We start from the raw sequence: 27,847 nt of genomic DNA on the forward strand, positions 1-27,847 counted from the left end.
GTGATGCGATTGAGACCCCTGTAATCGATGCAAGGCCTCAACTCACCGCCCTTCTTTTTCACAAAGAAAAATCCAGCCCCTGCCGGGGACGAGGATTTGCGAATGTGTCCGCGTGAAAGCGCCTCCCTCACGTACTCCTCCATGGCCTCATTCTCCGCTACCGACAGTGGATAGACTTTGCCACGAGGAGGAACGGCACCAGATTGTAACTCTATGGCACAATCGTATGGGCGGTGCGGAGGTAGGGCAACCGCACGCACCTTATCGAATAAATCCCGGTACTCCTCGTATTCAGGAGGCAACAGAGAGTCCGAGGAAGTACACAGCAACTTGACAGACCCATGGATGCAACTAGCCCCACACTGCGGTGACCACGAGAGGATCTCGGCCGACCTCCAATCGAAAGTCGGATTATGCTTCTGGAGCCAGGGGTACCCCAAGACCACCGAGTAGTGTGGAGACGAAATAACCTGGAGACAGACCGACTCTCTGTGAACGGCACCAATGGCCATCCCCACTGGAAGGGTCTCATGAGTCACGTGTGGCGGCAGAAGGGGTCTGCCGTCTATCGCCTCAAGAGCCAGTGGGGAACCCCGAGGCTGCAGAGGAATGGAATTGGCGGCAGCGAACACACTATCAATGAACAAACCACCAGCACCAGAGTCCACCAACGCCTGAGTCGTCACCGAGCCCCCGACCCAGGAGAGGACAACAGTAATCAAGTGGTTTGTCAACACGGGAAACCGGGGACAAGGAGACTCCACCCAAGATCTGCCCCCGACAGGATCTCAGGTGCGAGCGTTTCCCGGACGGTTCGGGCATGCCAACCGAAAATGCCCACCGAGACCACAGTACATGCATCGGCCCTCGCGTCTCCGGAGTGCCCTCTCCCCTCGGACAGGCGAGCAAACCCCAGCTGCATGGGTTCACCCCCAGACAAGTCATCCCCAGGAGGCGTGGGAGGAGAGGGAGGCACGGGTGGGACAGCAAACGTAGGCGCCAATCTGTTAGAAGACCTCCGCAGGCTCTCCTTAAAGGAAGGTCTCTCCCTGAGTCTGGTGTCAATCAAAATCAGGAAAGAAATAAGAGACTCGAGCTTCACTGGTAGGTCCTTAGCTGCAACCTCATCCTTCAAGGCATCCGAGAGACCATGAGAGAAAGCAGCGACCAGAGCCTCATTATTCCAGCCCACCTCTGCTGCCAGGGTACGAAACTCAATGGCGTATTCAGCTACGGATCGTGAACCCTGTCTGATGGACATAAGGAGCTTCGCAGAAGAGGCAGCACGAGCCGGCACATCGAATACCTTCCGAAGAGAAGCAAAACCGGAAAACTCGGCAACCACCGGATTGTTGTTCTCCCATAAAGGGCTGGCCCAGGCCAAGGCCTTGTCCGAGAGCAGCGAGATCAAGAAGCCCACCTTTGATCTCTCAGTAGGAAAGGCATGTGGCAGCAACTCGAAATAAATGCCCACCTGGTTAAGGAAACCTCGGCACTGAGTTGGCTCTCCCCCAAAGCGCTGTGGAAGGGGGGCAGAACCGGTCATACCCCGAAACACCGCAGGCGCAGCAACAGGTGTCGGGGTAGACTCTGGCGCAACAACCGGAGCGGCAGTAGGAGCGGGCCCAGGAGCGACAACCGACCCATCGGCAACGGAAGCTAAATGAGCCGTGCGTTCAAGCAGGGTTTGCAACGCCACAGCGAACCGACCCAACAGGTGATCCTGCTGATCAAGTCTGGCAACCAGCGTAGGTAGCGAGGATGGCCCTGTACCGTCAGAATTCATGGCTTGGTCCTAATGTCAAGGAACCATGAACCAGACGTACAACAAGAGATAAGTGGAAATAAGAAGGCTTTATTGAAAATCAAGCTGTAAGGCAAAAGTCCAAACGGATGGCTAAACCGAAGCAGGGTCTTGCGAAGCCAGAGGTCAGGAACCAGGAGGGTAATCAGACGAAGCCTGGATTAGGAACCAGCAGGGTAGTCAGACGAAGCCTGGATCAGGAACCAGCAGGGTAGTCAGACGAAGCCAGGATCAGGAACCAGAAGCAGCAGCAGTCTTAGAAGCATGTGAACACAGGAGGACCAAGCAAGGAACTGAAGCCACAGACCTCCTATATATATGAGCTAGGCATCCAGCTCCTCCCAGTGGGAAGGAGAAGCCGCCGGGTGGGAGGCTACAAGAAACCCAGAAACCAAGATGGCCGCCAGCACATGTCAAACGAAGGAGAACAGCAAGAAGGTAAGACCATGACACACATAAATGCTTTATGGCTACTGAAATTTCAAATGGTATACCTTTCCCCTTTTATTTAAATATTTTTATATAAATAATAAGTCCCCCCTTTTCTTTTTTCTTTCTCTTTCCTCTCACTCTCTCCTTTGTCTTTATGTCCGTTGTCAATTTAGTGCTTATTCATGCTAGCTGAATATGGTTTTCCAATTTATCAAATATGATCTTTTTCCTTACCAATTGTATTGGTCTAACTATATTTGGATATTGTATTGAGTGGCAATAATGAAAAGCAATTTATGTTGTTTCAATATATATTATATTGTTATCTTCAATAAAAATAATTGAACAACACCTCTCTGTGATATCCATAGGTACCCAAGGAGCTCAACCTGTGTACGCTTCTTAGTGCAAGCAGGTTGGTGCCCAGTCTGTGTACGCTTCATAGTGCAAGCAGATGAGACCGGTTAGGGTACACTTTTTAGTGTGAGCAACCAGCAGGACGCGAATCATCGGGTTCGTGTACGGTGGAAGAAGGGACATATCCAATCTTCTTTTACCGCATACCAAACAGTGTAAAAAACAAAACAAAAAAAAATAAAATAAAACTGTGGTGGAATGTTTTTTAAAAAAAATAATTTCACCACATTTGGAATTCTCCCGCTTCCCACCACATTGTATGTGTAACGGATCTCCTGGCACCCCGACCGGGTACCTCCGTCGATAGATGCTCCTAGTGCTTTCTGAGGACTCCAAGCACTCCACTTGACACCGTACGCACTGCAGACCCCATGAACCGCTGCAGCTTGGTTGGGGTCTCACCGTCCTCCACCCACGCTGGACCCAAGACCGGGCTTCAGCTTCCAGTGGGTGAACCTCTCCTACTTCCAGAGAGCAGGAACCATGAACAAGCTCATACAAGAGCTTATACTCAGGGGAGTATTGTGATATAGCAATCCCCAAAAGTGTAGTTATCGCATTCCCCAAACATGAGCCAAAATTTAATGAAGGTATAAAGCAGCCTCTTTATTTTAACACACAAGCATTTTATACACATCTTCCAACAAGGTTACCACCCACAGGGTTTTGTAAAAACAGCCAATTACCACGTACAATACACTCCGACACTCCCACACAAAATCCTCCCCTCTGCTCGTGATATAATTACCTCACACTGGGTTGATGCAATCATCACAGGCAGGCGAATACACAATATCCTCTGTCCTGGAGAGAACCGAGAAGTAATTCAGTTATCTCTCAGGACAAAGGACATCGCCAATACACACAGAGAGACAATGGAACAGACCTCCCTACTCAACGTATACAAACCGGATTCCAAAAAAGTTGGGACACTATACAAATTGTGAATAAAAACTGAATGCAATGATGTGGAGGTGCCAACTTCTAATATTTTATTCAGAATAGAACATAAATCATGGAACAAAAGTTTAAACTGAGAAAATGTACCATTTTAAGGGAAAAATATGTTGAATCAGAATTTCATGGTGTCAACAAATCCCAAAAAAGTTGGGACAAGGCCATTTTCACCACTGTGTGGCATCTCCCCTTCTTCTTACAACACTCAACAGACGTCTGGGGACCGAGGAGACCAGTTTCTCAAGTTTAGAAATAGGAATGCTCTCCCATTCTTGTCTAATACAGGCCTCTAACTGTTCAATCGTCTTGGGCCTTCTTTGTTACACCTTCCTCTTTATGATGCGCCAAATGTTCTCTATAGGTGAAAGATCTGGACTGCAGACTGGCCATTTCAGTACCCGGATCCTTCTCCGACACAGCCATGATGTTGTGATTGATGCAGATTGTGGTCTGGCATTATCTTGTTGAAAAATGCAGGGTCTTCCCTGAAAGAGATGATGTCTGGATGAGAGCATATGTTGTTCTAGAACCTGAATATATTTTTCTGCATTGATGGTGCCTTTCCAGACATGCAAGCTGCCCATGCCACATGCACTCATGCAACCCCATACCATCAGAGATGCAGGCTTCTGAACTGAGCGTTGATAACAACTTGGGTTGTCCTTGTCCTCTTTGGTCCGGATGACATGGCGTCCCAGATTTCTAAAAAGAACTTCGAATTGTGACTCGTCTGACCACAGAACAGTCTTCCATTTTGCCACACTCCATTTTAAATGATCCCTGACCCAGTGAAAACGCCTGAGCTTGTGGATCTTGCTTAGAAATGGCTTCTTCTTTGCACTGTAGAGTTTCAGCTGGCAATGGCGGATGGCACGGTGGATTGTGTTCACTGACAATGGTTTCTGGAAGTATTCCTGAGCCCATTCTGTGATTTCCTTTACAGTAGCATTCCTGTTTGTGGTGCAGTGTCGTTTAAGGGCCCGGAGATCACGGGCATCCAGTATGGTTTTACGGCCTTGCCCCTTACGCACAGAGATTGTTCCAGATTCTCTGAATCTACGGATGATGTTATGCACAGTTGATGATGATAGATGCAAAGTCTTTGCAATTTTTCGCTGGGTAACACCTTTCTGATATTGCGCCACTATCTTTCTGCGCAACATTGTGGGAATTGGTGATCCTCTACCCATCTTGGCTTCTGAGAGACACTGCCACTCTGAAAAGCTCTTTTTATACCCAATCATGTTGCCAATTGACCTAATTAGTGTTAATTGGTCTTCCAGCTCTTCGTTATGCTCAAATTTACTTTTTCCAGCCTCTTATTGCTACTTGTCCCAACTTTTTGGGGATTTGTTGACACAGTGAAAAGTTGAATCAACGTATTTTTCCTTTAAAATGATACATTTACTCGGATTAAACGTTTGATCTGTCATCTACGTTCTATTACAAATAAAATATTGACATTTGCCATCTCCACATCATTGCATTCAGTTTTTATTCACAATTTGTTTAGTGTCCCAACTTTTTGGGAATCCGGTTTGTACAATGTCCCACCCTTTTCAATACACATAGACTTTTAACATCTCAAAATGGCACAAATTATACCAGGGGTTCAAGTTAGTCCAAGTCCTTTGTGAACAAAGGAGGCCTGGCTGATGAGAGGGCCCATAATCCTGGGGCAAGAGGCCAGGCCCCTCCAAAACCCAGTGGCGAGGTTGGTTTCACCACAGTATGCAACCGTAAAAGTTATAATTAGAAAGTGCATCTTGTCCCGCAAAAAAACCAAGCCATTATACATCTATGTGAATTAAAAAATTAAAAAGTTATGGCTTTGGGAAGACTGGGAGTAAAAAAAAAAAAAGAAAAAGAAAAAACCCAGCCTTGAAAGGGTTAAACCTTTCAGTATTTTCTCTTCCTCCAGACATTTCTTTAGCGTTATACTATCCCATGTAGTCTTAACCCCTTGTTCCATTAATTCTACTAACTCATGAAAAATATTTGCCAAATCATTATCCTCTTTTCTTCCGTTCTCTATGCTGAATACATTTTCAATGCTGTAAAGAGGCTCTATATTCATATTAAAGACAATGGACTTCAGGAACAACTAAATTAAGTGTTTTTTTGTCCTTATGCTGCTAGATCCTCAAAAGGGTCGGATCATTAGACATCTCTCTTGACATGAATAACCAATGGTCTCAATTAAATGGTACACTCCCAAGGCATACAATGTAACACAACAAAAGAGGAGTGTTAACACACCAATTATGGATAATAAAATATCTAGTTTATTAATATCTTTTTAAAATTAACATTATTTCACAGTACATATGTGTACACAAGCAGGGACTAACCACAGTTGCACACCACCATGCTGACAACCCTGTCGCAATAGTTATCAACAGTTATATCAGCCAATGACCAATAGGTGTTAGAACAACGTCCCACTATGTATGATAGGTCATGTATTTGGAATATGAATACAGAAATGTATGTGCCCCAGAAAAAATCAAGGCAATACTAACATGGCCGGAACCTATCAAGTCTGCTAGCCATGGGGTGCGACTAAAATAGAGGGGAACATACCAAAAATGCAGGGACTGACACGTTTCGAGTATGTTCGCTTCCTCAGGACGCGCTCCTCGACGCTCCTCCTGAGGAAGCGAACATACGCGAAACGCGCGTCAAGGAGCGCCATCACCTAGCTGTCAGCCCCTGCATTTTTTTTTCAATAATTGAGAAGCCCTGTGTTTTCTTTAAAGGTTTGACTTTAGGATATTTGACCTAGGTTCTTTTCTGGCTTCCACCCAATGGACAAGTATTGAGCTTCTTTATTTTGGTTTGTGATCTTTTGAGGTAACAAATGGATCTATAAGTTCCACTTTCTTAATTAGGGCTCATGCTCACAAGCATGTGTGCCCCATGCCCGTAATGTGGACCACAAACAGCACATCCTCAATATAAGGGCACTAGTTGTGTGCACTCTGTATCACAGATGTGGTCCCATTGACATGAATGGGTCCGTAACCCTAAAGATACGGAGCAGAGGCACGTATCGGAAGCCCATGGAAAGCGCTACAAAGTGCTTCTGTGGGATTTCGGTCTGTGCTTTTGCACCAGCAAAAAAAAAATAGAACATGTCCTATTTTTTTGAGGTGCAGAACATCTCTTGCGGATCACAGACCCATTGAATTCAATGGGTCCTTATCCTCAGACGAAGTGTACATTGATGGTGTGCATTTGCGGTCCGCAGCTGAGAGTGCCTGGGACCTCTTATCTATTAGATTAGAAATTTGGATTAGAATGGAAATTTTGCCTGACACTGTTTCACTGCACTTGTGACAAGTTGTACTTTCTATTGGCGTCATCTAGTACTGCATGTGTTGTAGTGGAAAGCTGGAAATTTCTAAATGGTGTGGAATTAGAAAAGAAATGCAATTCTGCCATTATTTTATGTAGTAAAAATGAAATGTTAACTTCATTCTGATAGTTAGTACGATTACAGTGATACCCCTTAACAAATTTTTATAGTTTTTATTATGTTGTAATACTTATAAAAACATACAAAACTCTCAACATTTTTTTTTGCATCAACATATTCTGACACCCATACAAAACAAAAGTAACTGACTAATATACAACTGAAACACTAGGAGTCAGGGCCCTGCTCGCAAGAGTTTACAATCTATGAGGAATTGGGGGTGACACAGAAGATAGTTGATTGTGATAAGTAGTATCAAGCCATTATTGAACTGAAAAACTGAAAGCATTGGTAAAAACCAATCTGCTTCCGGTTTGGGACTGTTAGAGGATCTAGTTCAGGCCAGAGGAGATGGTGGGGGAGAGGTTTACTCAGGGAATAGTGATTTTAGGTAGCTTGATAAGCCTGCCTGAAAAGATGTGCTTTTAAGGCACATTTGAAGGTGGAGAAGTTGAGAAGTGACCTGATATTCCGGGGCAAAGTATTCCAGAGTAGGTGCAGCTGGAGAAAAGTCTTGAAGATGGGAGTGAGAGGTATGTTAATCTTAGGTCACTAACAGAACAGAGAGCACGAGTAGGGTGGTAGACAGAAATGAGGGAGGAGATGTATGGATGTGCAGCACTGTGGAGAGCTTTGCGGGTGAGAAGTTTAAATTGTAATCTGTGGTGGATGGGCAACCAGTGAAGTGACTGGCACAGGCTAGTAGCATCAGTGTAGCGGCTGGATAGATAGATGAGCCTGGCTGCAGCATTTAGAATAGACTGAAGAGGGGAGAAATTATTGAAAGGGAGACCGACTAGTAATGAGTTGCAGTAGTCATGATGAGAATGAATCAAGGCAACAACAAGAGTTTTTGCTATTTTCACCGTAAGAAAAGGGTGGATTCTGGCAATATTTCTGAGGTGCAGACTAAAGATGGCCTTGCGGTTCGCCCGATGGTCGTTTCATGGCGAACTTTGCCTGTTCGCGATTCGCCGAACATATGGAGAAATTCGAGCACGCCATATTCTTTTACATTATAAAGAACTTTGACCCATGACACATCCATCAGGTGGTACAGAACAGCCAATTGAGACTTTTCAGCACATGGACATACCCCCTACCTTATAAATAAATCAGATCTGGCTGCCATTTTACATTCAGTGTTTTGCCAGTGTAGGGAGAGGTTGCTGTGTGGAGCAGGGACAGGCTGTTAGGGACACCAAACGCTAGCTAATAGGGCCACAAAAGTCTTTTTAAGGACTAGTATAGGTGTGCTATCTATATGTGTGATACACAGGGGGGTGCGATATACTTATACTTTTATAATGAGTCAAAAACACATAGATCTATATAGTTATCACCTGGAAGTCAGGGGCCTAGGGGCTAGGGGCTTACTAGGGCCATTTTTATATAGGGTAAGGTTCTGGAAAATTATATTGCCGATATTTCGCATTGAAAAAAAAATAAAAAATGGAGATCGCGGGGGGCGTGGCTAACTGCCGACATGAGCGCACGCACTTGAGCTCTGCTCCGTACCCCGATCTAAATCCTTCAACATCCTGACATACTGGCTGCACAGAAAGACGAGTGGCAGGTGCAGAGGAAGAAGAGAAGACCTGGGAGGACAGAAATGGGCCCCAGCAAGGCGCAATCGGCGGCTGAAAAGCTCAAAGAATAGAGCCCCAAAATGGCGCCGCTGGTCCTGCTACGCCACAGGGGCGGCGGTGACAAGAGGTCAGGCAGCGCTGCAGACAGAAGTGGAGGGAGCGGAAGAGCCGGACGTAACCCTTAACCCCTTAAGGACACAGGGCGTACAGGTACGCCCTTGTGCCCTGGTACTTAAGGACACAGGGCGTACATGTACGCCCTGTGCATTTTCGATCACTGCCGTGCGGCTGGCAGTGATCGGAACCCGGCGCCTGCTCAAATCATTGAGCAGGCACCTAGGCTAAATGCGCGGGGGGGTCCCGTGACCCTCCCATGTCGGCGATCGCGGCAAACCGCAGGTCAATTCAGACCTGCGGTTTGCTGCGATTTCTGCAGTTTCTGATCCCCGCGGTCCCTGACCGCGGCGATCAGAAACTTTAGGATTAATTTTTTTTTCCTGTATCCCTCCCCCCTGCACCCCTGAGTTGTTCGAGCACGGTGGGAGGTGCAGGGGGAGGGTTGCGGGCGGTGCGGGAGGTGCAGTAGGCGGGATCGCGATCCCCCGCCCGCCTCCCATTGCGTAATCGTTGGCGTCTAGTGGGTATACCAGGGTGCCAGCACATTGCTGGCACCCTGGTATAAACGGCTGACATCGGTGATGCGATGTCAGCCGTTTAACCCTTTCCATACAGCGGTCCGTACGGACCGCTGTATGGAAAAGGTTAACAGTAAGAGGGAGCTCCCTCCCTCTCCGATCGGGGGGCTGCTGTGCCTTTGCAGTCCCCCGAATGGAGAGGGAGAGAGCTTCCAGGCAGCCCCCCAGAGCCCCGTCCTTACCCTTCCCCGTCTGCGCAGTTCTGGCCACTACTGAGCAGACGGGGAAGGTTCCCATGGCAACAGGACGCCTTCTCAGGCGTCCTGCTGTCCATGGTTCTGAACAGATCTGTGCTGAAAGCATAGATCTGTTCAGACAAAGTGTAAGTAAAATACAGTACAGTACAATATATATTGTACTGTACTGTATTATGCAGACATCAGACCCACTGGATCTTCAAGAACCAAGTGGGTCTGGGTCAAAAAAAAGTGAAAAAAGTGAAAAATAAAGTAAAAATCAAAAAACACATTTATCACTGATTAAAAATGAAAAAAATAAAATTCCCTACACATGTTTGGTATCGCCGCGTCCGTAACGACCTGATCTATAAAACGGTAATGTTACTTTACCCGAACGGTGAACACCATAAAAATAAAAAATTAAAAACTATGATGAAATTGGAATTTTGCCCACCTTACTTCTCAAAAAAGGTAATAAAAGTGATCAAAAAAGTCGCATCTACGCCAAAATTGTAACAATCAAACCGTTATCTCATCCCGCAAAAATCATACCCTACCCATGATAATCGCCCAAAAACTGAAAAAGTTATGGCTCTTAGACTATGGAAACACTAAAACATGATTTCTTTTGTTTCAAAAATGAAATCATTGTGTAAAACTTACATAAATAAAAAAAAAGTATACATATTAGGTATCGCCGCGTCCGTATTGACCGGCTCTATAAAAATATCACATGACCTAACCCCTCAGATGACCACCGTAAAAAAATAAAAATAAAAACGGTGTAAAAAAAGCCATTTTTTGTCATCTTCCGTCACAAAAAGTGTAATAGCAAGCAATCAAAAAGTCATGTGCACCCCAAAATAGTGCCAATCAAACCGTCATCTCATCCCACAAAAAATGAGACCCTACATAAGATAATCGCCCAAAAATGTAAAAAACTATGGCTCTTAGACTATGGAGACACTAAAACATTTTTTTGTTTTAAAAATGAAATTATTGTGTAAAACGTACATAAATAAAAAAAATTGTATACATATTGGGTATCACCGCGTCCGTGACAACCTGCTCTATAAAATTACCACATGATCTAACCTGTCAGATGAATGGTGTAAATAACAAAAAAAAAAACGGTGCCAAAAAAGCAATTTCTTGTTACCTTGCCGCACAAAAAGTGTAATATAGAGCAACCAAAAATCATATGTACCCTAAACTTGTACCAACAAAACTGCCACCCTATCCCGTAGTTTCTAAAATGGGGTCACTTTTTGGGAGTTTCTACTCTAGGGGTGCATCAGGGGGCTTCAAATGGGACATGGTGTCAAAAAAACCAGTCCAGCAAAATCTGCCTTCCAAAAACCGTATGGCATTCCTTTCCTTCTGCGCCCTGCCGTGTGACCGTACAGCGGTTTACGACCACATATGGGGTGTTTCTGTAAACTACAGAATTAGGGCCATGAATAATGAGTTTTGTTTGGCTGTTAACCCTTGCTTTGTAACTGGAAAAAAAAAATTAAAATGGAAAATCTGCCAAAAAAGTGAAATTTTGAAATTGTATCTCTATTTTCCATTAAATCTTGTGCAACACCTAAAGGGTTAACAAAGTTTGTAAAATCAGTTTTGAATACCTTGAGGGGTGTAGTTTCTTAGATGGGGTCACTTTTATGGAGTTTCTACTCTAGGGGTGCATCAGGGGGCTTCAAATGGGACATGGTGTCAAAAAACCAGTCCAGCAAAACCTGCCTTCCAAAAACCAAACGGCGCACCTTTCACTCTACGCCCCGCTGTGTGGCCGTACAGTAGTTTACGGCCACATATGGCGTGTTTCTGTAAACGGCAGAGTCAGGGCAATAAAGATACAGTCTTGTTTGGCTGTTAACCCTTGCTTTGTTAGTGGAAAAAATTGGTTAAAATGGAAAATTAGGCAATAAAATGAAATTCTCAAATTTCATCCCCATTTGCCAATAACTCTTGTGCAACACATAAAAGGTTAACAAAGTTTGTAAAATCAGTTTTGAATACCTTGAGGGGTGTAGTTTATAGAATGGGGTCATTTTTGGGTGGTTTCTATTATGTAAGCCTCGCAAAGTGACTTCAGAGCTGTAGTGGTCCCTAAAAATTTGGTTTTTGTAAATTTCTGAAAAATTTCAAGATTTGCTTCTAAACTTCTAAGCCTTGTAACATCCCCAAAAAATAAAATATCATTCCCAAAATAATTCAAACATGAAGTAGACATATGGGTAATGTAAAGTCATCACAATTTTTAAGGGTATTACTATGTATTACAGAAGTAGAGAAACTGAAACTTTGAAATTTGCTAATTTTTCCCAATTTTTGGTAAATTTGACATTTTTTATGCAAAAAAAAAATATTTTTTTTAACTTTATTTTACCAGTGTCATGAAGTACAATATGTGACGAAAAAACAATCTCAGAATGGCCTGGATAAGTCAAAGCGTTTTAAAGTTATCATCACTTAAAGTGACACTGGTCAGATTTTCAAAAAATGGCCTGGTCCTAAGGTGTAAAAAGGCTGTGTCCCTAAGGGGTTAAGACTGTCTCTCATCAGCTCCTCACTGCAATTTCCACCTGTCAGACATCCCTTACCTGCAAGATTGAGGAGGTGAAGGTGGACTTGGGCCTGCTCAGGCAAGATGTGCAGCAGCTCAGAGAGCGAGTGCGCCACACGGAGGACAGAGTCTCAGCTCTGGAGGACTTTACCAGGCCACTGGCAAGCAGAGTGCAGGCTGTGGAGAGGTCCGTCGGCCTGTGGCAGCAGAAGTGCGACGACCTCGAGAACAGGGCCAGGCGCAATAACGTCAGGATCCTGGGGTTACCTGAGAGAGCGGAGGGCTCAGATCCGGCTACCTTCCTGGAACTCTGGTTCAAGGCACAGTTCCCTGATGCACCATTTTCAGACGCCTACTCAGTTGAGCGAGCACACCAAGTTCCCGCCAAACCTCCCCCCAGGGGCTCCCCCAAGGCCTTTGCTGGCGCGGATGCTTAATTGGAAGGACAGAGATCTAATTTTGGGGCAAGCGAGAAACAAGCAGGATATCAAACATGGAGCGAATATATCATTGTTTCCTGACTTCTCGGCTGAGCTGCAAAAGAAGAGGGCCACTTTCATCTCTATTAAGCGGCGTCTCTGTGATATGAATCTACAGTACTCCATGGCTTACCCAGCGCGCCTTAGGGTGGTAGATGGAGAGAAGACGGTCTTCCTTGTGGACCCTAAAGAGGCGGAAGAATGGATCTCCAAAAGGCCAAGCAGTCTAGAACCGCGCTGAGGATTTCGATTTCAGGACAGCTGCAGGTCTTCTGAGTGGTAATGTTGTGTCTCCCTGGGCACCTGAGACTTTGGTATCCTAGTCCGGCCTACGGAGCGGCCCTGCAAAGCATGCAGCTGCAGAAACGATGCCTGTAGGACGTTCCTATGCATATGTCATTATGACTGTGGTTGTCCCCCTAATTTCTCTTTCCCTGTCCTTGTTGTCTGATCCCCTTTGCCCCCCTCCCCTCCCTAGTTTTGATTTTGCTATTTGCTATAACCAGAGATGTCTTATTGATATGGTGTTGAGCGGATACCTGCATAGGTTTACTACCCTAATGTACTATGCAGGTCCCCGGTACATCAGCCACGGCACGGGATGACAGAGATGTCACCGACTATAGAGTTATTCACTTATTTGTTATCTTATTATTATGTTGTAGATGGTTCATACTGTTAAAGGCATGGTATGTAAAGTATGATGTGATATCACGAGGGGTGTGCATGAGACGGTCCGATGTAAGCAGTCAGGGTTTATATGTAGGAGGCTGGCTGAATTGCAGGGAGACTAGATCACTAAGTCGAAATGGCTGACTTTAAGGTTATGTCATGGAATGTGAGGGGTTTGGATAGCCCGAGAAAAAGGATTTCTGTATTCTCTCATATCAGGCAGTACGACCCTCATATTCTGGGTCTGCAAGAAACCCACTTGACACCAGAGACAGGGAACAGGATTAATAAACCTTGGGTTCAATGGTCATTGAACGTGTATGGGTCTACACATTCTAGAGGGGTTGCTTTGCTTGTCCATAAGAATATCAGATGGGAGGTCCAACATTCAGTTGTGGATCCTGAAGGCCAATATGTCCTGGTGTATGCTTTTATTAACTGCGCTCCATATGTTGTAGTTAATATCTACAATCCCCCCCAGCTATTATAACCATATTCCAGGTGGTGATGGGTTTTGTAGCGCAATATCCCAATGCCAAATTTCTCTGCATGGGAGATTTTAACCTAGTGATGCATGAGGATCTGGACAGGTTTCGCCCTGGGGTGAGAGAGGGTAATCACACTCATAGTGACACTAATATAGCTAGAATTGCGTCTGAACTTTGCTGCGTTACCCCCTTCAGAGGGAATACTCTTGCTTCACCCCCGCCAGGGGCGCGCTGTCCAGAATAGATTATATATTTGGCAATGCTGCAGTATACACGGACCTTGGTAATATTGGATATGGATCACAGGGACCCTCGGATCATGCTCCGGTTTTAGCTCAATTTACTCTATATAATGGCATCAAACAGTGTCAAGATGCGTGTGCACCCCTTCTGGTTGTCTCTGATGTCTTCTAATGACAGAGTCCCTGATCAACTCCAGGTGTTCCTTGAAATGCAGGATGAGATGACGGACGGACTGTTGCTTTGGGAGACGTTAAAAGCTTATCTGAGGGGGTGCCTTAAGTCATCCATATCTTATATTAAAAAGGACTCTGCCGCGCAAGGAACTAGAACTGCACTGTAGTTGTAAGGCAGCTGAGAACTCCTTCAGGTCTGATCCCACTGATGCGAATAGGCAGGACTGGATGTTTAAAGGCAGGCTGTATATAACGCATCTCAGGAAAAAGAGCGAGCGCAAGTTGTTCTTTTTGAAACAACAGAACTTTGAGTCGGGTAGCCAGGCAAGTAAACTGCTAGCCCATGTTGTGCGCAATAACGGTATGTCTCCCCCGGTTATTAGAATAAAGGACACAGCTGGGGAGGTGGTGGAATCAGTTGGTGACATATTGGACAGATTCAAGGGATTCTATCAGGATCTCTACAGATCAGCGGCTCAATACTCCGCTCGAGAGTTAGGGGCTTATCTACAGCAGGTCACACATCCGCAACTTAATGATGAGGATAGGATTTCATTGGAGGCTGACATTTCACTAGAGGAAATTCAGATGGCAATGACGGAGCTGCCTACTGGTAAAGCACCTGGCCCCGACGGGATTCCAGTAGAAGTTTACAAAAAATATACTGATGTACTAGGGCCCGAACTTCTTAAGATTTATCAGGCGGCACAGCAAAGGCGTAGACTTCCGGATTCGATGTACGATGCCACTATAGTGGGGATTTTGAAGCCAGACAAGGACCCTTTGGAGTGTGGGTCATATAGGCCGATATCACTCCTGAACTTGGATTATAAAATACTCACGAGATTGCTTGCCTCCAGACTGAATAAGGTGATAGCCACAGTTATACACAGAGATCAGTCTGGGTTCATACCGGGACGGTCGACGTCTGGCAACATCAGAAGGGCACAGGTCATAGCGCAGGTGGGAGTGGCAAGGGATAAGCGCTGGGCCCTGGCATCTCTGGATACTGCCAAGGCCTTTGACTCAGTGGAGTGGGTATACCTATTAGAAGTGCTACGATGTTTTTGCCCTAGGTTTATCGAGTGGGTAGAGATTCTGTACCACCTCCCCAAAGCTAACGTACTTGTAAATGGGTCAATATCTGATTCCTTTTGCCTTCACAGGGGAACTAGGCAGGGATGCCCCCTGTCACCACTTTTGTTCGCCATAGCTATAGAGCACCTTGCTTTATGAGTCAGGCAGGATCAGGTCTTCAAAGGGATATCCATGGGCGACAGAAAGGACAAGGTCAGACTTTATGCGGATGATCTCCTTCTCTTTATGGACGAACCCGAGACGACACTCCCTAGAGCAATCGACATAATTGGCAAGTTTGGAGAGTTCTCGGGTTTACACATAAACTGGACGAAATCAGCACTCATGCCCTTATGGACACATACGTGGCCCCCTCAGTATTGTAATCTGCCAGTTGTAGACTCTTTCAAATATCTAGGGGTTGTTATCACTAGGGACCCCCAGTCGGCGTATTCCCTAAATATTGCACCTCTGGAGACCCTGTTCATAGATAAATTCAGGACATGGAGGACCTTACCACTCTGTATTATGGGAAGATTAAACCTGGTCAAAATGACTCTCTTGCCTAAAGGGTTATATTTACTGGCGCATGCGTGCACCCCGATACCGCAGGGATTCTTTGCTCGTATCCATTCATTAGTGACTACATTTGTATGGGGGGAATCCAGACGGAAGCTGTCCCTTCAAGTCCTAGAGACGCCCAAGCTAGAAGGTGGCGCTGCTTTGCCCAACTTCTTTCTTTACTATCTAGCTGGGCAGCTGAAATTTCTATCTCCCTGGGTTCAGACGTCTGACTTGCCTAATGCAGAATACTATCTTAGGGAGCATCTGGGATTATCCTCCCTGTGGCCTGTTTTGGAAGGACCGCGTTTTATTTCCTTGCGCTTGCTCCCCATTCATAGAATGGCCCATCAGGTATGGACTGCTGCGAAGATGCGGTTGTTTAATGATATCCCAGATGACATCCCGCTACAGGATAATCCCATGTTTGCCCACTTGAAAGATTTGGAGGGAGCTAGATGGTGGAAGACACAGGGAGTTAGTAAATTGAGTGATTTATATGCTGGGGGTAGTCTGTGCTCCTTCTCTCAGCTGCAAGAGAAGTTTGAATTGCCTCGCACTCTCTTTTTTAGATATCTACAATTGAGACATGCGCTAACGGCACAGTTTGGGGCAGGTGGCCGCAAAATTTCTAATTATCCTCTGATAGGAGTCCTTAGATCACAGGGCTCGAGTACAGGGCTCGAGATGCTCTATACGCATCTGCTTAATAATTGCACGCTGATGAATCCCCTTGCTGTTGAAGGGAAATGGAGGAATTCCATCCCTTCCCTATCGGCTGAAGATTGGACTGAAGCGCTGCGGTCTCCAACGAGGGTCTCCCCGTCAATCACTAATAGGCTGATTCAGTTGTTTATCCTGCACAGAAGTTATCTTACGCCTGTTCGGCTGCATAAAATGGGTAGACTGCCACATAGTAGGTGTCATAGATGTCATCAGGAAGGGGCCGATTTTTGGCATCTCATGTGGGAATGCACATATCTGAAGAGCTTCTGGGTAGCAGTGGTAGGAGTACTGTCCGCTATAGTCCCAAATGCAGTGCCGCTATGCCCTAAAAGCTGTATACTCGGCATCCTAGATGAGGAGGTTTGGGGTCATCATCACAGGATCCTTCTGAGTGAAACCTTATTCTTTGCCAGGAAAGCTATCGCCCTGAGATGGGTGGATGACCTACGTTAGGCCAATGGAAGTCGCTGGTTAATCAGGCTGTTAGCATGGAAAAGGTTGTCTTTATTCACAGGAAGTGTCCACAAAAGTTTGACAAAGTGTGGGGTGAATGGTGTGCCTCCCCTTTGACTGTACATAATGCTTGCATGTACTCAGTAGCTGATGTATGATATTATGCTAACCGTGTGTACTGAGGCAATGTCTCCTCTTTCATGCAGCTTCCAGATGCTATTTGACTTTGAAAACCTTTTTCGCTGTATCGGATTTATTGCAGAACTGTCATGTAGTACTGAGCTAGCACTGTATCCCCTGCGTGGGATTTACCCTGGATTTATTAATCCTTTCTTTTTGATGATGTAACATGCCTTTCTTGTTAAACGTCAATAAAACGAGTTAAAAAAAAAAATGGAGATCGCAAATTCAAATAATACATCTGGTATGTCACTGTCCATGTTGTGGGACTATTTGTGCACTTCTAGTAATTATTTCTTGGCTGCAAATATGAGCATAAGGTTTTTCCGGTTCACCTGCCATGAAAATGAATGGGACCCGCCGCAAACTTGCGGTTCGCGAACATTTGATCGCGTTCGCGAACCGTCCCGGCAGATGTTCGTCCATCACTAGTGCAGACGACAAGAGAGTGCAAGTGAACCAAGAGAAAGCAGTGACCTTAAGGCCAATTGAGTGGAGCATGTTGAGGAGGACTTTATGGTCTACAGTATCAAATGCTGCAGAGAGATCCAGAAGAATCAGTAGAGAAAAATCACAATTTCTTTTTGCTGTCAGGAGATCGTTAGACACTTTATTAGGGGCAGTTTTTATAGAGTGAAGAGGGCGAAAGGCAGATTGTAAGGGTCAGGAAGAGAGTTTGCCGAGAGATAGCTTATTAAGCAAGAGTACACAAAACGTTCAAGGAGTTTAAAGATAAAGGGGAGGTTAGAAACAGAAGAGAGAGAGGTTAAAAATTTTAGTTAGGTAAATAATGACAGTTGGGGAGAGGGACTGGAGGAGGTGTAATAGTATAGGATCACTGCTACAGGTCGTGGGTTGAGAAGAAGAGAGAATCCTGGAGACTTCTTCATCTATTATAAGGTCAAAAGGAGGGAGGAGGATTGAATGTAAAAGTAAATTCAATCTTAAAAGTGCCCTGTCTGACCCAGGAAGAAGTGGAACTGCATCTTAAAAATATGAAAATAGACAAATTGCCAGGATCAGATGGTATACACCACCGTATCCTAAGAAAATTAAGTAATGTCATAGCCAGACCCTTTTTCTGATATTGAAGGACTATAGTGACAGGATTGGCGCATAGCAAATGTGGTGCCAATATTAAAAAAAAGGTCCAAAAACAGAGCCCGGAAACTATAGGCTGGTAAGTTTAACATCTATCATGGGTAAACTGTTTAAAGGTTATCTAAGAGATGCTATTTTGGAATATATCAATGAAAATAAGCAAATAATGCCATATCAGTATGGCTTCAAGAGGAATCGGTCATGTCAAACCAAATAGGTTCTAGACTTCACTGCATCTATGTCGTATATCTGGACTTCTCCAAAGCATTTGACACTGTACCACATAAAAGGTTAGTATTTAAAATGAGAATGCTTGGACTGAGAGAAAATTTCTGCATGTGGGTAACTGGCTCAGTGATAGAAAACAGAGGGATGTTATTAACGGTACACACTCAGATTGAGTCACTATCACTAGTGGGGTACCACAGGGGTCAGTATTGGGCCCTATTCTCTTCAATATATTTATTAATGATCTTGTAGAAGGCTTGCACAGTAAAATAAACATTTTTGAAGATGACACTAAACTATGTAAAGTAATTAACACGGAGTATACAGAGGGATCTGGATAGATTGAAGGCTTCGGCAGAGAAGTGGCAGATGTAAGGTTATGCACATGGGAAGGAAAAATACATGTCACCAGTACATACTAATTGGTAAAGGGCAACACTGACATGGAAAATGACTTCGGAATTTTAGTGGACAGCAAACTAAGCTGCAGAAACCAATGTCAGGCAGCTGCTGCCAAGGCCAATAAGATAACTGGTTGAATCAAAAGGGGCATAAATGCCCGTGATGAGAACATAGTCTTGCCACTTTATAAATCACTAGTCAGACCACACATGGAGTACTGTGTACAGTTCTGGGCTCCTGTGAACAAGGCAGACATAGCAGAGGTGGAGAGGTTTCAAAGGATGGCAACTAAAGTAACAACTGGAATGAGTGGACTACAATACCCAGAAAGATTATCAAAATTAGGGTTATTTACTATAGAAAAAAGACGACAAAGGGGAGATCTAATAACCGTATAAATATTTCAGGTGTCAGAACAGAGATCTCTCCCATCATCTATTTATCCCCAGGACTGTGACAAGGGGACATTCTCTGCATCTGGAGGAAAGAAGGTTTGTACACAAACATAGAAGAGGATTCTTTACGGTATGAGCAGTTAGACTATGGAACTCTCCGCCTTAGGAGCTGGTGATGGTGAATTCACTGAAAGAGTTTAAGAGGGGCCTGGATGTATTTCTGGAGTGTAATAATATTACAGGTTATAGTTACTCAAGATGGGTTGTTAATCCAGGGAGTTATTTTGATCACCTGAATGGAGTCAGGAAGGAATTTTTCCCCCCTAAAGTTAGGAAAATTGGCGTCTACCTTTTTTTTTTTTTTGCCTTCCTCTAGATCAACTTGCAGGATAACAGGTTGAACTGGATAGACGGATGTCTTTTGTCAGCCTTATAAACTATGACTAGAAATACACCAGGTCTAAAAAAGTGGGCGTGGCATGGGTGGGGTAAGGGACTGGCTGGGAGACCAATCTTATTTATAATTTTCTATGACTGTTTTAGGTGTAGAAAATAGTCTACCTGTTAGACATTTAGAAGCAGCGGTAGACCCACCAAAGTTATGTAGAGGCCAGCACCTCTACATACACTGATGAGCTAAAGGGTAACAATGTTTTGAATTTCAGGCTCCATATCTCACCATCCACTACAGTGCTGAACGTGAGAGTACCATCATTTTATAGACTATAATCTTGGCTATCTCATAAATAAATTGGACTTGCAACAATTTATCATATGATTAGTTATGCAGATTCTTGTCATGTAAATGCATTGTTACTGTTTTGCTCCTAAAATTATACATTTTTATTATTTTGATACTATTTTTTAAATCCCCTTTGAAGCATGTCTCGACCAAAATCTGTTACCATGTCTCTAGTATACATTCCTAATGTTGGTGCATACTGGTCGACTCACTTGGGTACGAATACAGCTTTTTTTTCAACTCTACGCACAATTGTTCGATTGGGCTGTGGTCTGGGGACTGTGGGGGCCAATGCAGCTCCTCTGCTTCATTGTCGTCGAGTAATTTTTTCACCAATCTCGACGTATGCTTCGGGTCATTGTCCTGCTGGAACATTATGTCGTCCTTTTCCAACTCATAGTACTCGAGTGTATGAAGTAACTCATCTTGTAGCATACTAACATACAGCTCAGCATTGAGACCACCACCGATCCTGATGAAGTATACAAAGCCTTTCGCTGTGAAACAACCCCATATCATCAGGCTTCCTCCACCGAACCTGACAGCTCTTTCAATTTGTCGATCCATTAGGCCCCATTTGCACCCATCAGAGCCTAGTCTACTGACTTTCATCTCATCGCTCCAAATCACCCGTTTCCAATCTTCTACTGTCCACTGTTCGTACTTTTTTGCAAACTCGAGCAGATGCTTCTTATGATGATATTGAAGTTGAGGCTTCTTCATCTTTTTTTGGGCCATCATTCCAGACTTGAGTAATGCGCGTTGCACTGTGCTTGCATGGTCATCTGTGATTTCGCAATTAAGAAAGCATACAAGCCCCTTCCATGATTGTCGTGCCAGAACTGATAGACCTTTTGATGAATCGACTTGTTGACGCTGATATTTGCCTGGACGTCAACCTTTTGTCTTTGGAAAGGATGGACTTTATTTTGTATTCTTCCAACTGTCATGGCACTCACATATTGCATTTTGGCAATTTTCTTGGCCGAGATACCACTATTGATGAGCTGGATGATGCTGAGGGTATATAAGGATGTAATGTTTACAACAGCATTGTCATAAGTAAGGGAGACATTTTAAGATTTGAAACATGTAGACACTAGTGCTGTGTGTCTGTACTGTGTCATTGGATATTTTATTGCTTTAAAGAGGACCTTTTACTGGTCCTAACATTACAATATTATTACCTGAAAGTGTAGGGCTTTATTAGGAGATGTCAAGGCACTTTTTCTTTTTCACGTTGGCTGCTACGTTCCCCCGCTGTGCTCCCGTTCACTTTTGCTGCCTTGTATGTTAATTAGCAACATCAGTACAGAGAGGAGGAGATGGCCAAGTTTCTCAATGGGAGTCTCCTTCAGAGCGTCACAGCCAGGGAGGAGACACCCATTGAGAAACCCGCCATCTCCTCCCTGTATTGATGCTGCATACAGGGCAGCAAAAATGAATGGGGGAACGGAGCAGCCAATGTGAAAAGGACCCTGACATCTCCTGATAAAGCTCTACCCTGTCAGGTAATAATATTGTAATGTTAGGACCACTGAAAGGTCCTCTTTAAAGAATAAAGGCTATCACTTTTTTATGGGAAGCTGGACGTCTTTCCTTGTTTTGGACTCAGTGTCTGGCTCCAGAATGATCCATGCCTCCCCAAGTGATTGCAGGTGAGTAGAGCCCATTACTTACTTAGCTGGATGATGCTGTTTCTCTCCTCTTGAGAAATCTTCTTTGTCGCTTTTGAATCAGTAACATTTCAAGTGGGTTATTAACACACTGAGCTATTTGGGAATGTGAGAACAGGTTGCAATTTGTAGTATACAAGGAGAAAAAGATTGTTCCACCCCAATTTTTTTTTTTTAACAGTGCAGTTACATGAAAATAATCTGCATAACTAATCTTATGCTAAATAGTTGCAAGTCCAATTTATGTATGAGATAGCCAAGATGACTGTCTATAAAATGATGGTAGTCTCACTTTCGAAGCAGTAGTAGTGAGATATGGAGTCGGAAAGACAAAAGTTTAAAACATTGTTACCCTTTTGCTCGTCAGTGTAACTTTGGCGGATCCACCACCAGTGCAGGGCTTTATAAATGTGCCCCTATATGTTTGTGGATTGGTGGCATCCAAACTCTTTAGGGACGGTTTGTAACTTTTTCCAGTCCGATGAGCATCAATAACTCTTCTTCTGAGGTCCTCAGAAATCTCCTTTGTTCGGGCCATTAATACATTTCTACAAACATGTATTGTGAACATCAGACTTTGATAGATCCCTGTTCTTTAAATAGAACGAGTCACTTACTCACAACTAATCGTCACCCCATTGACTGAAAACCTTACTAATTTCACCATCAATTTATCTGCTAATCCAAAGGTTCACATACTTTAGCAATTTACAGACATGAGAAATTGGACCCTTTTTCTCAATAGACAAATGACCAAGTATAATATTTCTGACTTATTTGTTTGATTATCTTTATCTACTTTAAGGATATGCGTAAAAATCTGATGTAGTTTTAAGAAAAATCTATGCAGAAACATCGAAAATTTTGCAGGGTTCAGAAACCCTTAAAGGCAAACTTGCTTGCTGGGTGTCTAGTGGTCGAGCACGTCATTTTGAACCTGTTTATTTTTAATTTATCTGATTGCCTTGAATAAGGATTTACGTGGGTGTTCATTTTAATTGTGCACTGACCAACCCCTATCCATCAAAAAATACTTGTGGTCCATTAAATAAATAGTGATGAGCGGCAGGGGTCATATTCGAATTCGCGATATTTTGCAAATTTTTTTTAGAATATTCGTCGAATATTCGAAAATTCACGATTTTTTTCTTGAAAAAAATCGGCAAGGTAATGATTGTGTAATATGCGAATTTTCATCGCAAATTTTTATCGCGAATTTTTCAACTTGCCACTATTAGACAAAGATTATAGCACTATATTAGCTAAATTGCTCTATATTCGATTTTTTGAATATTCGCTATATTGCTATAACAGTTTTTTTCGAATATTCGTAATATATAGCGAATATTCGAAAAAAAACTAATATAGAGCATTTTAGCTAATATAGTGCTATAATCTTTTTTTTTTATAGTTGTAATTTTTTTCCAATCTGAACTTCAGATGAGAAAAAAATTACAACTATTAGACAAAGAAGATTATAGCACTATATTAGCTAAATTGCTCTATATTCGTTTTTTTGAATATTCGCTATATTGCTATATATTCTTGTTTTAGAATATTACAAATATTCGAAAAAACAAAGTTATAGCAATATAGCGAATATTTGAAAAAAAACGAATATAGAGCAATTTAGCTAATATAGTGCTATAATCTTCTTTGTCTAAAAGATGAAAAATTTTCAATAAAAATTTGAATCCGAAAATTCGCATATTACACAATCATTACCTTGCGGATTTTTTCAAGAAAAAAAAATCGTGCATTTTCGAATATGACCCCTGGCGCTCATCACTACTCCTAAAGTCAAGTATATTGCAGCCTTCTTATTGGCCCACAAGCTAGAAGCAGGAAGGGATCATGTGTACTGATAAAAAAGAAAAGAAAAAAATCGAAAAAAAAATTGAATATTCGAAATTATGCATATATATATATAACTATTCGAAATATTTGCGAATTTTCTAAGTACCTATATTCGCGATAAAAATTCGAAATTCGAATATTCGTGATCAACACTATAAATAAACAGGAAATTAATAAATAAATAAAAATCCAGTAGTGTGTAAAAGGAAAAGAAAAATGCCTCATTCAAAACTCACCAACTATATTATACAAACCTGGCAAAACTGAATTCCGCGAACACTATTTCCTAATTTATCCAAAGGTGGAGACCAGCACATCAAGCCCATAACATTAGGAACTACCAAAAGGATACCTCCTGAAACTCCAGACTTTGCAGGTAGGCCAACCTATAAGAGATCAGAGGAAAAGTTAAAACCTAAAGCATATTGCAAGAATATACTCTTTTATGATTAAATGTTATTAACAAATTTTCATTTAAAAAAACTAATCATCAAAAATATAAAAGGCAGATCATGTTGCCAACGACTCACTTCTTCTCTGATTGACTATAGCTGTCACTTGGTGTAACCACTTCTGCCAATCAGTGGCTGGCTGAAGCAGACATACATAGTACTAACTGTAACTGCTGAGGCACAGCTGCTAAGCCTGCATTTCATCTCCCTACTATTCTGATAAATATGCTATCTTAAATGTAAACTCTATTTAGAAGAGCCGATTTACCAAAACACGCATATTTAAAAGGCTAAAAAGAAACATCCATCCAATTGGGCCTGTTATACTGCAAAGGTGATCCAGAGGAAGGCAAGAAAAAAAACTTCATAAGGTAGAAGCCAATTTTAAGGGAAAAATCCTTCCCAACTTCATGGACAACAAATCCATTTTTTAGACAGTTTTAATAAATGAGACCTATTGTATAATCTATCGTAACAGTAGGTACATTATATATCTCCAAAATAGGGTGCTACAAGGAGCAGACACTGGATGTGCATAACAAATACAATAAGGCTTAAAAGTTTATGAACTCTTCAGAATTTTCTATTCTATATTGTTGAATAAATTTGACCTAAAACTACATCAAACTACACCAAAATGTAGATAAAGATAACCAAATAAAAACATTGAGTAAAAGATATTTGGTTATTATTGAGGAAAATGATCCAATATCACATGTCAGTAAGTGGCAAATCTGTGAACTTTTGCTTTCAGTATCTGGTGTGACCCACTTGTGCAGCAATAACTGCCACAAAATGTTTCCTCTAATTGTTCGCTAGTCCTGCAAATTGGCTTGGAGGAATTTTAGCTCTCTGTAGAAAACATCTTCAACTCTGTTATTTTGGTGGATTTCCTCCCATGAACTACTTACTTCAGGTCCCTCCACAACATTTCTATTGGATTAAGGTCAGGACTTTGACTTAGCTATCCCAAGACTTTAACTTTATTCTTCTTTAACCATTATTTGGTAGAATTACAGCAGAACACATTTTTTTGTGTCCATTTCTGTATACTTATCAAGTCCGTATAGACACATGGCTGTTCCGCGAAAAAATAGAACATGTCCTATTATTGACCACATTACGGACAAGGATAGGACTGTTCTATTAGGGGCCGGCCTTTCCATTCCACAAAATGTGGAATGCACACTGCTGGTATGTGCAAAGGTGGTGTGCATTAGACCTTACTTGAGAGCTTAAGGACATTGTCATCCTGCATGAACCCTGTTATCTTGAGATTCAGCTCATGAGCAGATGTCCTGACAGTTTTCTTTAGAATTTCTGGTCTGCACATCAACAAAGGCAAGCTGTTTTTGCTCAGATGCAGCAAAATAGATCCAAACAATGATACTACCATCAGAGTGTTTTGCTAATGGGTTGTAGTGTTTCTATTACTAAACACATACAATGTTCTATTTTGGTCTCATCCATCTAAAAAAGATTGTTTGCATAGCCTTATGGTTTGAGCAGGTGATCTTTACAAAAATAGTAGATGGACAGTGATGTTTTTTTGGAGAGAAGTGGCTTTCTCCTTGTAATGATGCCATAAACACGATTGTTGTTCGGTGTCCTCTTGATTGTAGATTCCTAAGCTAATGTGAGAAAGGCCTTTAGTTGCCTAGAGGTTACCTTGGGTTCCTTTTGTGACCTTGAGAGACTATTATACACCTTGTTGTTGGTGTAATCTTTATTGGTTGACCACACCTGGTAATAATGGTTTTTACTGTACTCCATTTGTAAACAATCTGTCTGACTGTGGATTGGTGGAGTCCAAATTCTTTGGAGATGATTTAGAAACCTTTCCTAGCCCAGTGAGAAGTTTGATGAGGTTATGCTGGGAATTGAAGCGTGTAATGAAGTTATAACTAATTTTGTTCTCCCTCCAGGCTCACTCCCTCACTTACTTTAGGGTGGGTTTTAGACAGTCATCTTGGTTTTCCTTTCACACTGACTTCATCGAATCTCGTATTAAATCCTTCGGGTAACCTTTCTCTCTGAATCAAGAGCCAATGACTGCTAATTGTTCTTCCATAACTTTGTCATCTGTGCCTAATTCTCTTACAGAATTATGCCAAATTCTGTTACAGAATTCAGTACAGAATATTTAGTTTCCATTTCTGGTACTGGCAGCTCTTGAAATCTAAATAGCTATCTGCATCAAGACCCTTAAAATGTGTTTTTGCAGTAATTTGATCTTTAGTGGTCAAGAAATGTAGATCTAAGCAGTTAATTTAAGATTCCATTTGTTTCCATTCAAATTGTCTACAAATAGTTTTAGGATATACTCATCTCCCTGCCAAATTAAAATAATATCATCTATGAAGCGCCTATAAAACTTTATGTTGGGGTGATTAAGAAGGTAAGCCTCCTCCTTGAATGGCCCCAGAAATAGATTGGAATGTGAGGGGCATATTTCATCCCCATTGCTGTTCCTGTCTCTTGTATGTAAAATACTCCGTTAAAATTAAATAATTATGGTTTAAAATGAAACTGATGGAGTTTCACCACTTCCAGACCAGGCCATTTGCACCCTTCCTGAACAGGCCTAATTTTGCTAATCTGACATGTGTCACTTTATGTAGTAATAACTTTGTAATGCTTTTACATATCCAAGCCATTCAGAGATTGTTTTCTCATGACACATTGTATTTCATGTTAATGGTAAATTTGAGTCAATATGATTTACTTTTATTTATAAACAAAATCCAAAAGTTAATGAAAATATGAAAAAATTCACTGTTTTCAAAATTTAAATCTCTCAGCTTTTAAGACAGATAGTGATGCCTCATAAAATATTAATTAATTAACATTCCCCATATGTCTACTTTATGTTAGCATCATTTTGGTAATGTAATTTTATTTTTTTAGGACATTAGAAGGTTGAGAATTTTAGAAGAAATTTTGAAAATGTTTATGAAAATTTCCAAAGTAATTTTTTTTTAACCTCTTACAGACACAGGGGGTACCTTTACAATGCCCAGGGGAGTGCTGTGACTCCCCCCGTGTCGGCGATCGCAGCAAACTACAGGTCAATTCAGACCTGTGGTTTGCAGCGTTTCCGGGTTATTCAGGTCTCTGGTGACCCGATAACCTGTAATAGGACGGTGATCGGTGGTGTCACGCCACATCTCAGGATCGCTTCTGATTAGCTGGGCAGGTGGGCCGGCGGGCCGAACGGCAAATTTGAATTGACGGAGCTCCTCTCACCGCTCATACACGTCCGGCACAAATCAGCATATTAGGCACAGTGAGGGAGAGGGAGAGGTAGGCAGAGGTAGATTAGACAGGGACAGTGAGGGAGAGGGGGGGGGGGGTATTATTTTTTTTACTGTTGTGTAGCACCCGGATTGGATGTCTGGGGTCCACAGCACTCAGATGTGTGACCAGGGGTGCTGCAGCTTGCCCCCACCCCCGCCCCCACACACACATTTTTTGGGGCACAAGTGTTTTTCTTTTTCTTGCATGTGCTGACTGTGGCCGGCACTCTTAGCGTCCGGCCACTGTTAGTGCATAGTCCACCCCACCGCCAATCAGCTTTGTACCGCTGATCAGCGCGTTTTAATGTTTTTTTTTTTTTTTTTACACTTTTGGGGAATTAGCATTTTTTTTTTTTCTGTTAGGTGTAGGAGAAAATGTACACGAACACTGAATAAAGTTTTCCATGCACACATACACTCCCCTATGGCCTGCCAGAGGTTCTCGTCCGAGGAGGCATACGCCCTGCTTGCCTCTGAATCTAAGAGCCCCAGTGAGGACGAGGATGACCCAACTATCCTCTTGTCA

The 27,847-nt window shown here is 42.8% G+C and overlaps 1 protein-coding gene across 2 annotated transcripts in view; it reads right to left on the minus strand.

Moving 5' to 3' along the window:
• GLS (glutaminase) overlaps positions 1-27,847 on the minus strand; it is a 1,258,313-nt gene that overhangs the window by 344,342 nt on the left and 886,124 nt on the right. For both annotated transcript variants that reach the window (XM_044303244.1, XM_044303245.1), the window contains exon 13: positions 23,828-23,959. In XM_044303244.1, coding sequence (XP_044159179.1) covers positions 23,828-23,959 — 132 coding nt within the window. The remainder of the gene's footprint in view (positions 1-23,827; positions 23,960-27,847) is intronic.

The sequence above is a fragment of the Bufo gargarizans genome, chromosome 8, assembly GCF_014858855.1.
Source record: "Bufo gargarizans isolate SCDJY-AF-19 chromosome 8, ASM1485885v1, whole genome shotgun sequence".
In the NCBI taxonomy this organism is placed as follows: Eukaryota; Metazoa; Chordata; class Amphibia; order Anura; family Bufonidae; genus Bufo; species Bufo gargarizans.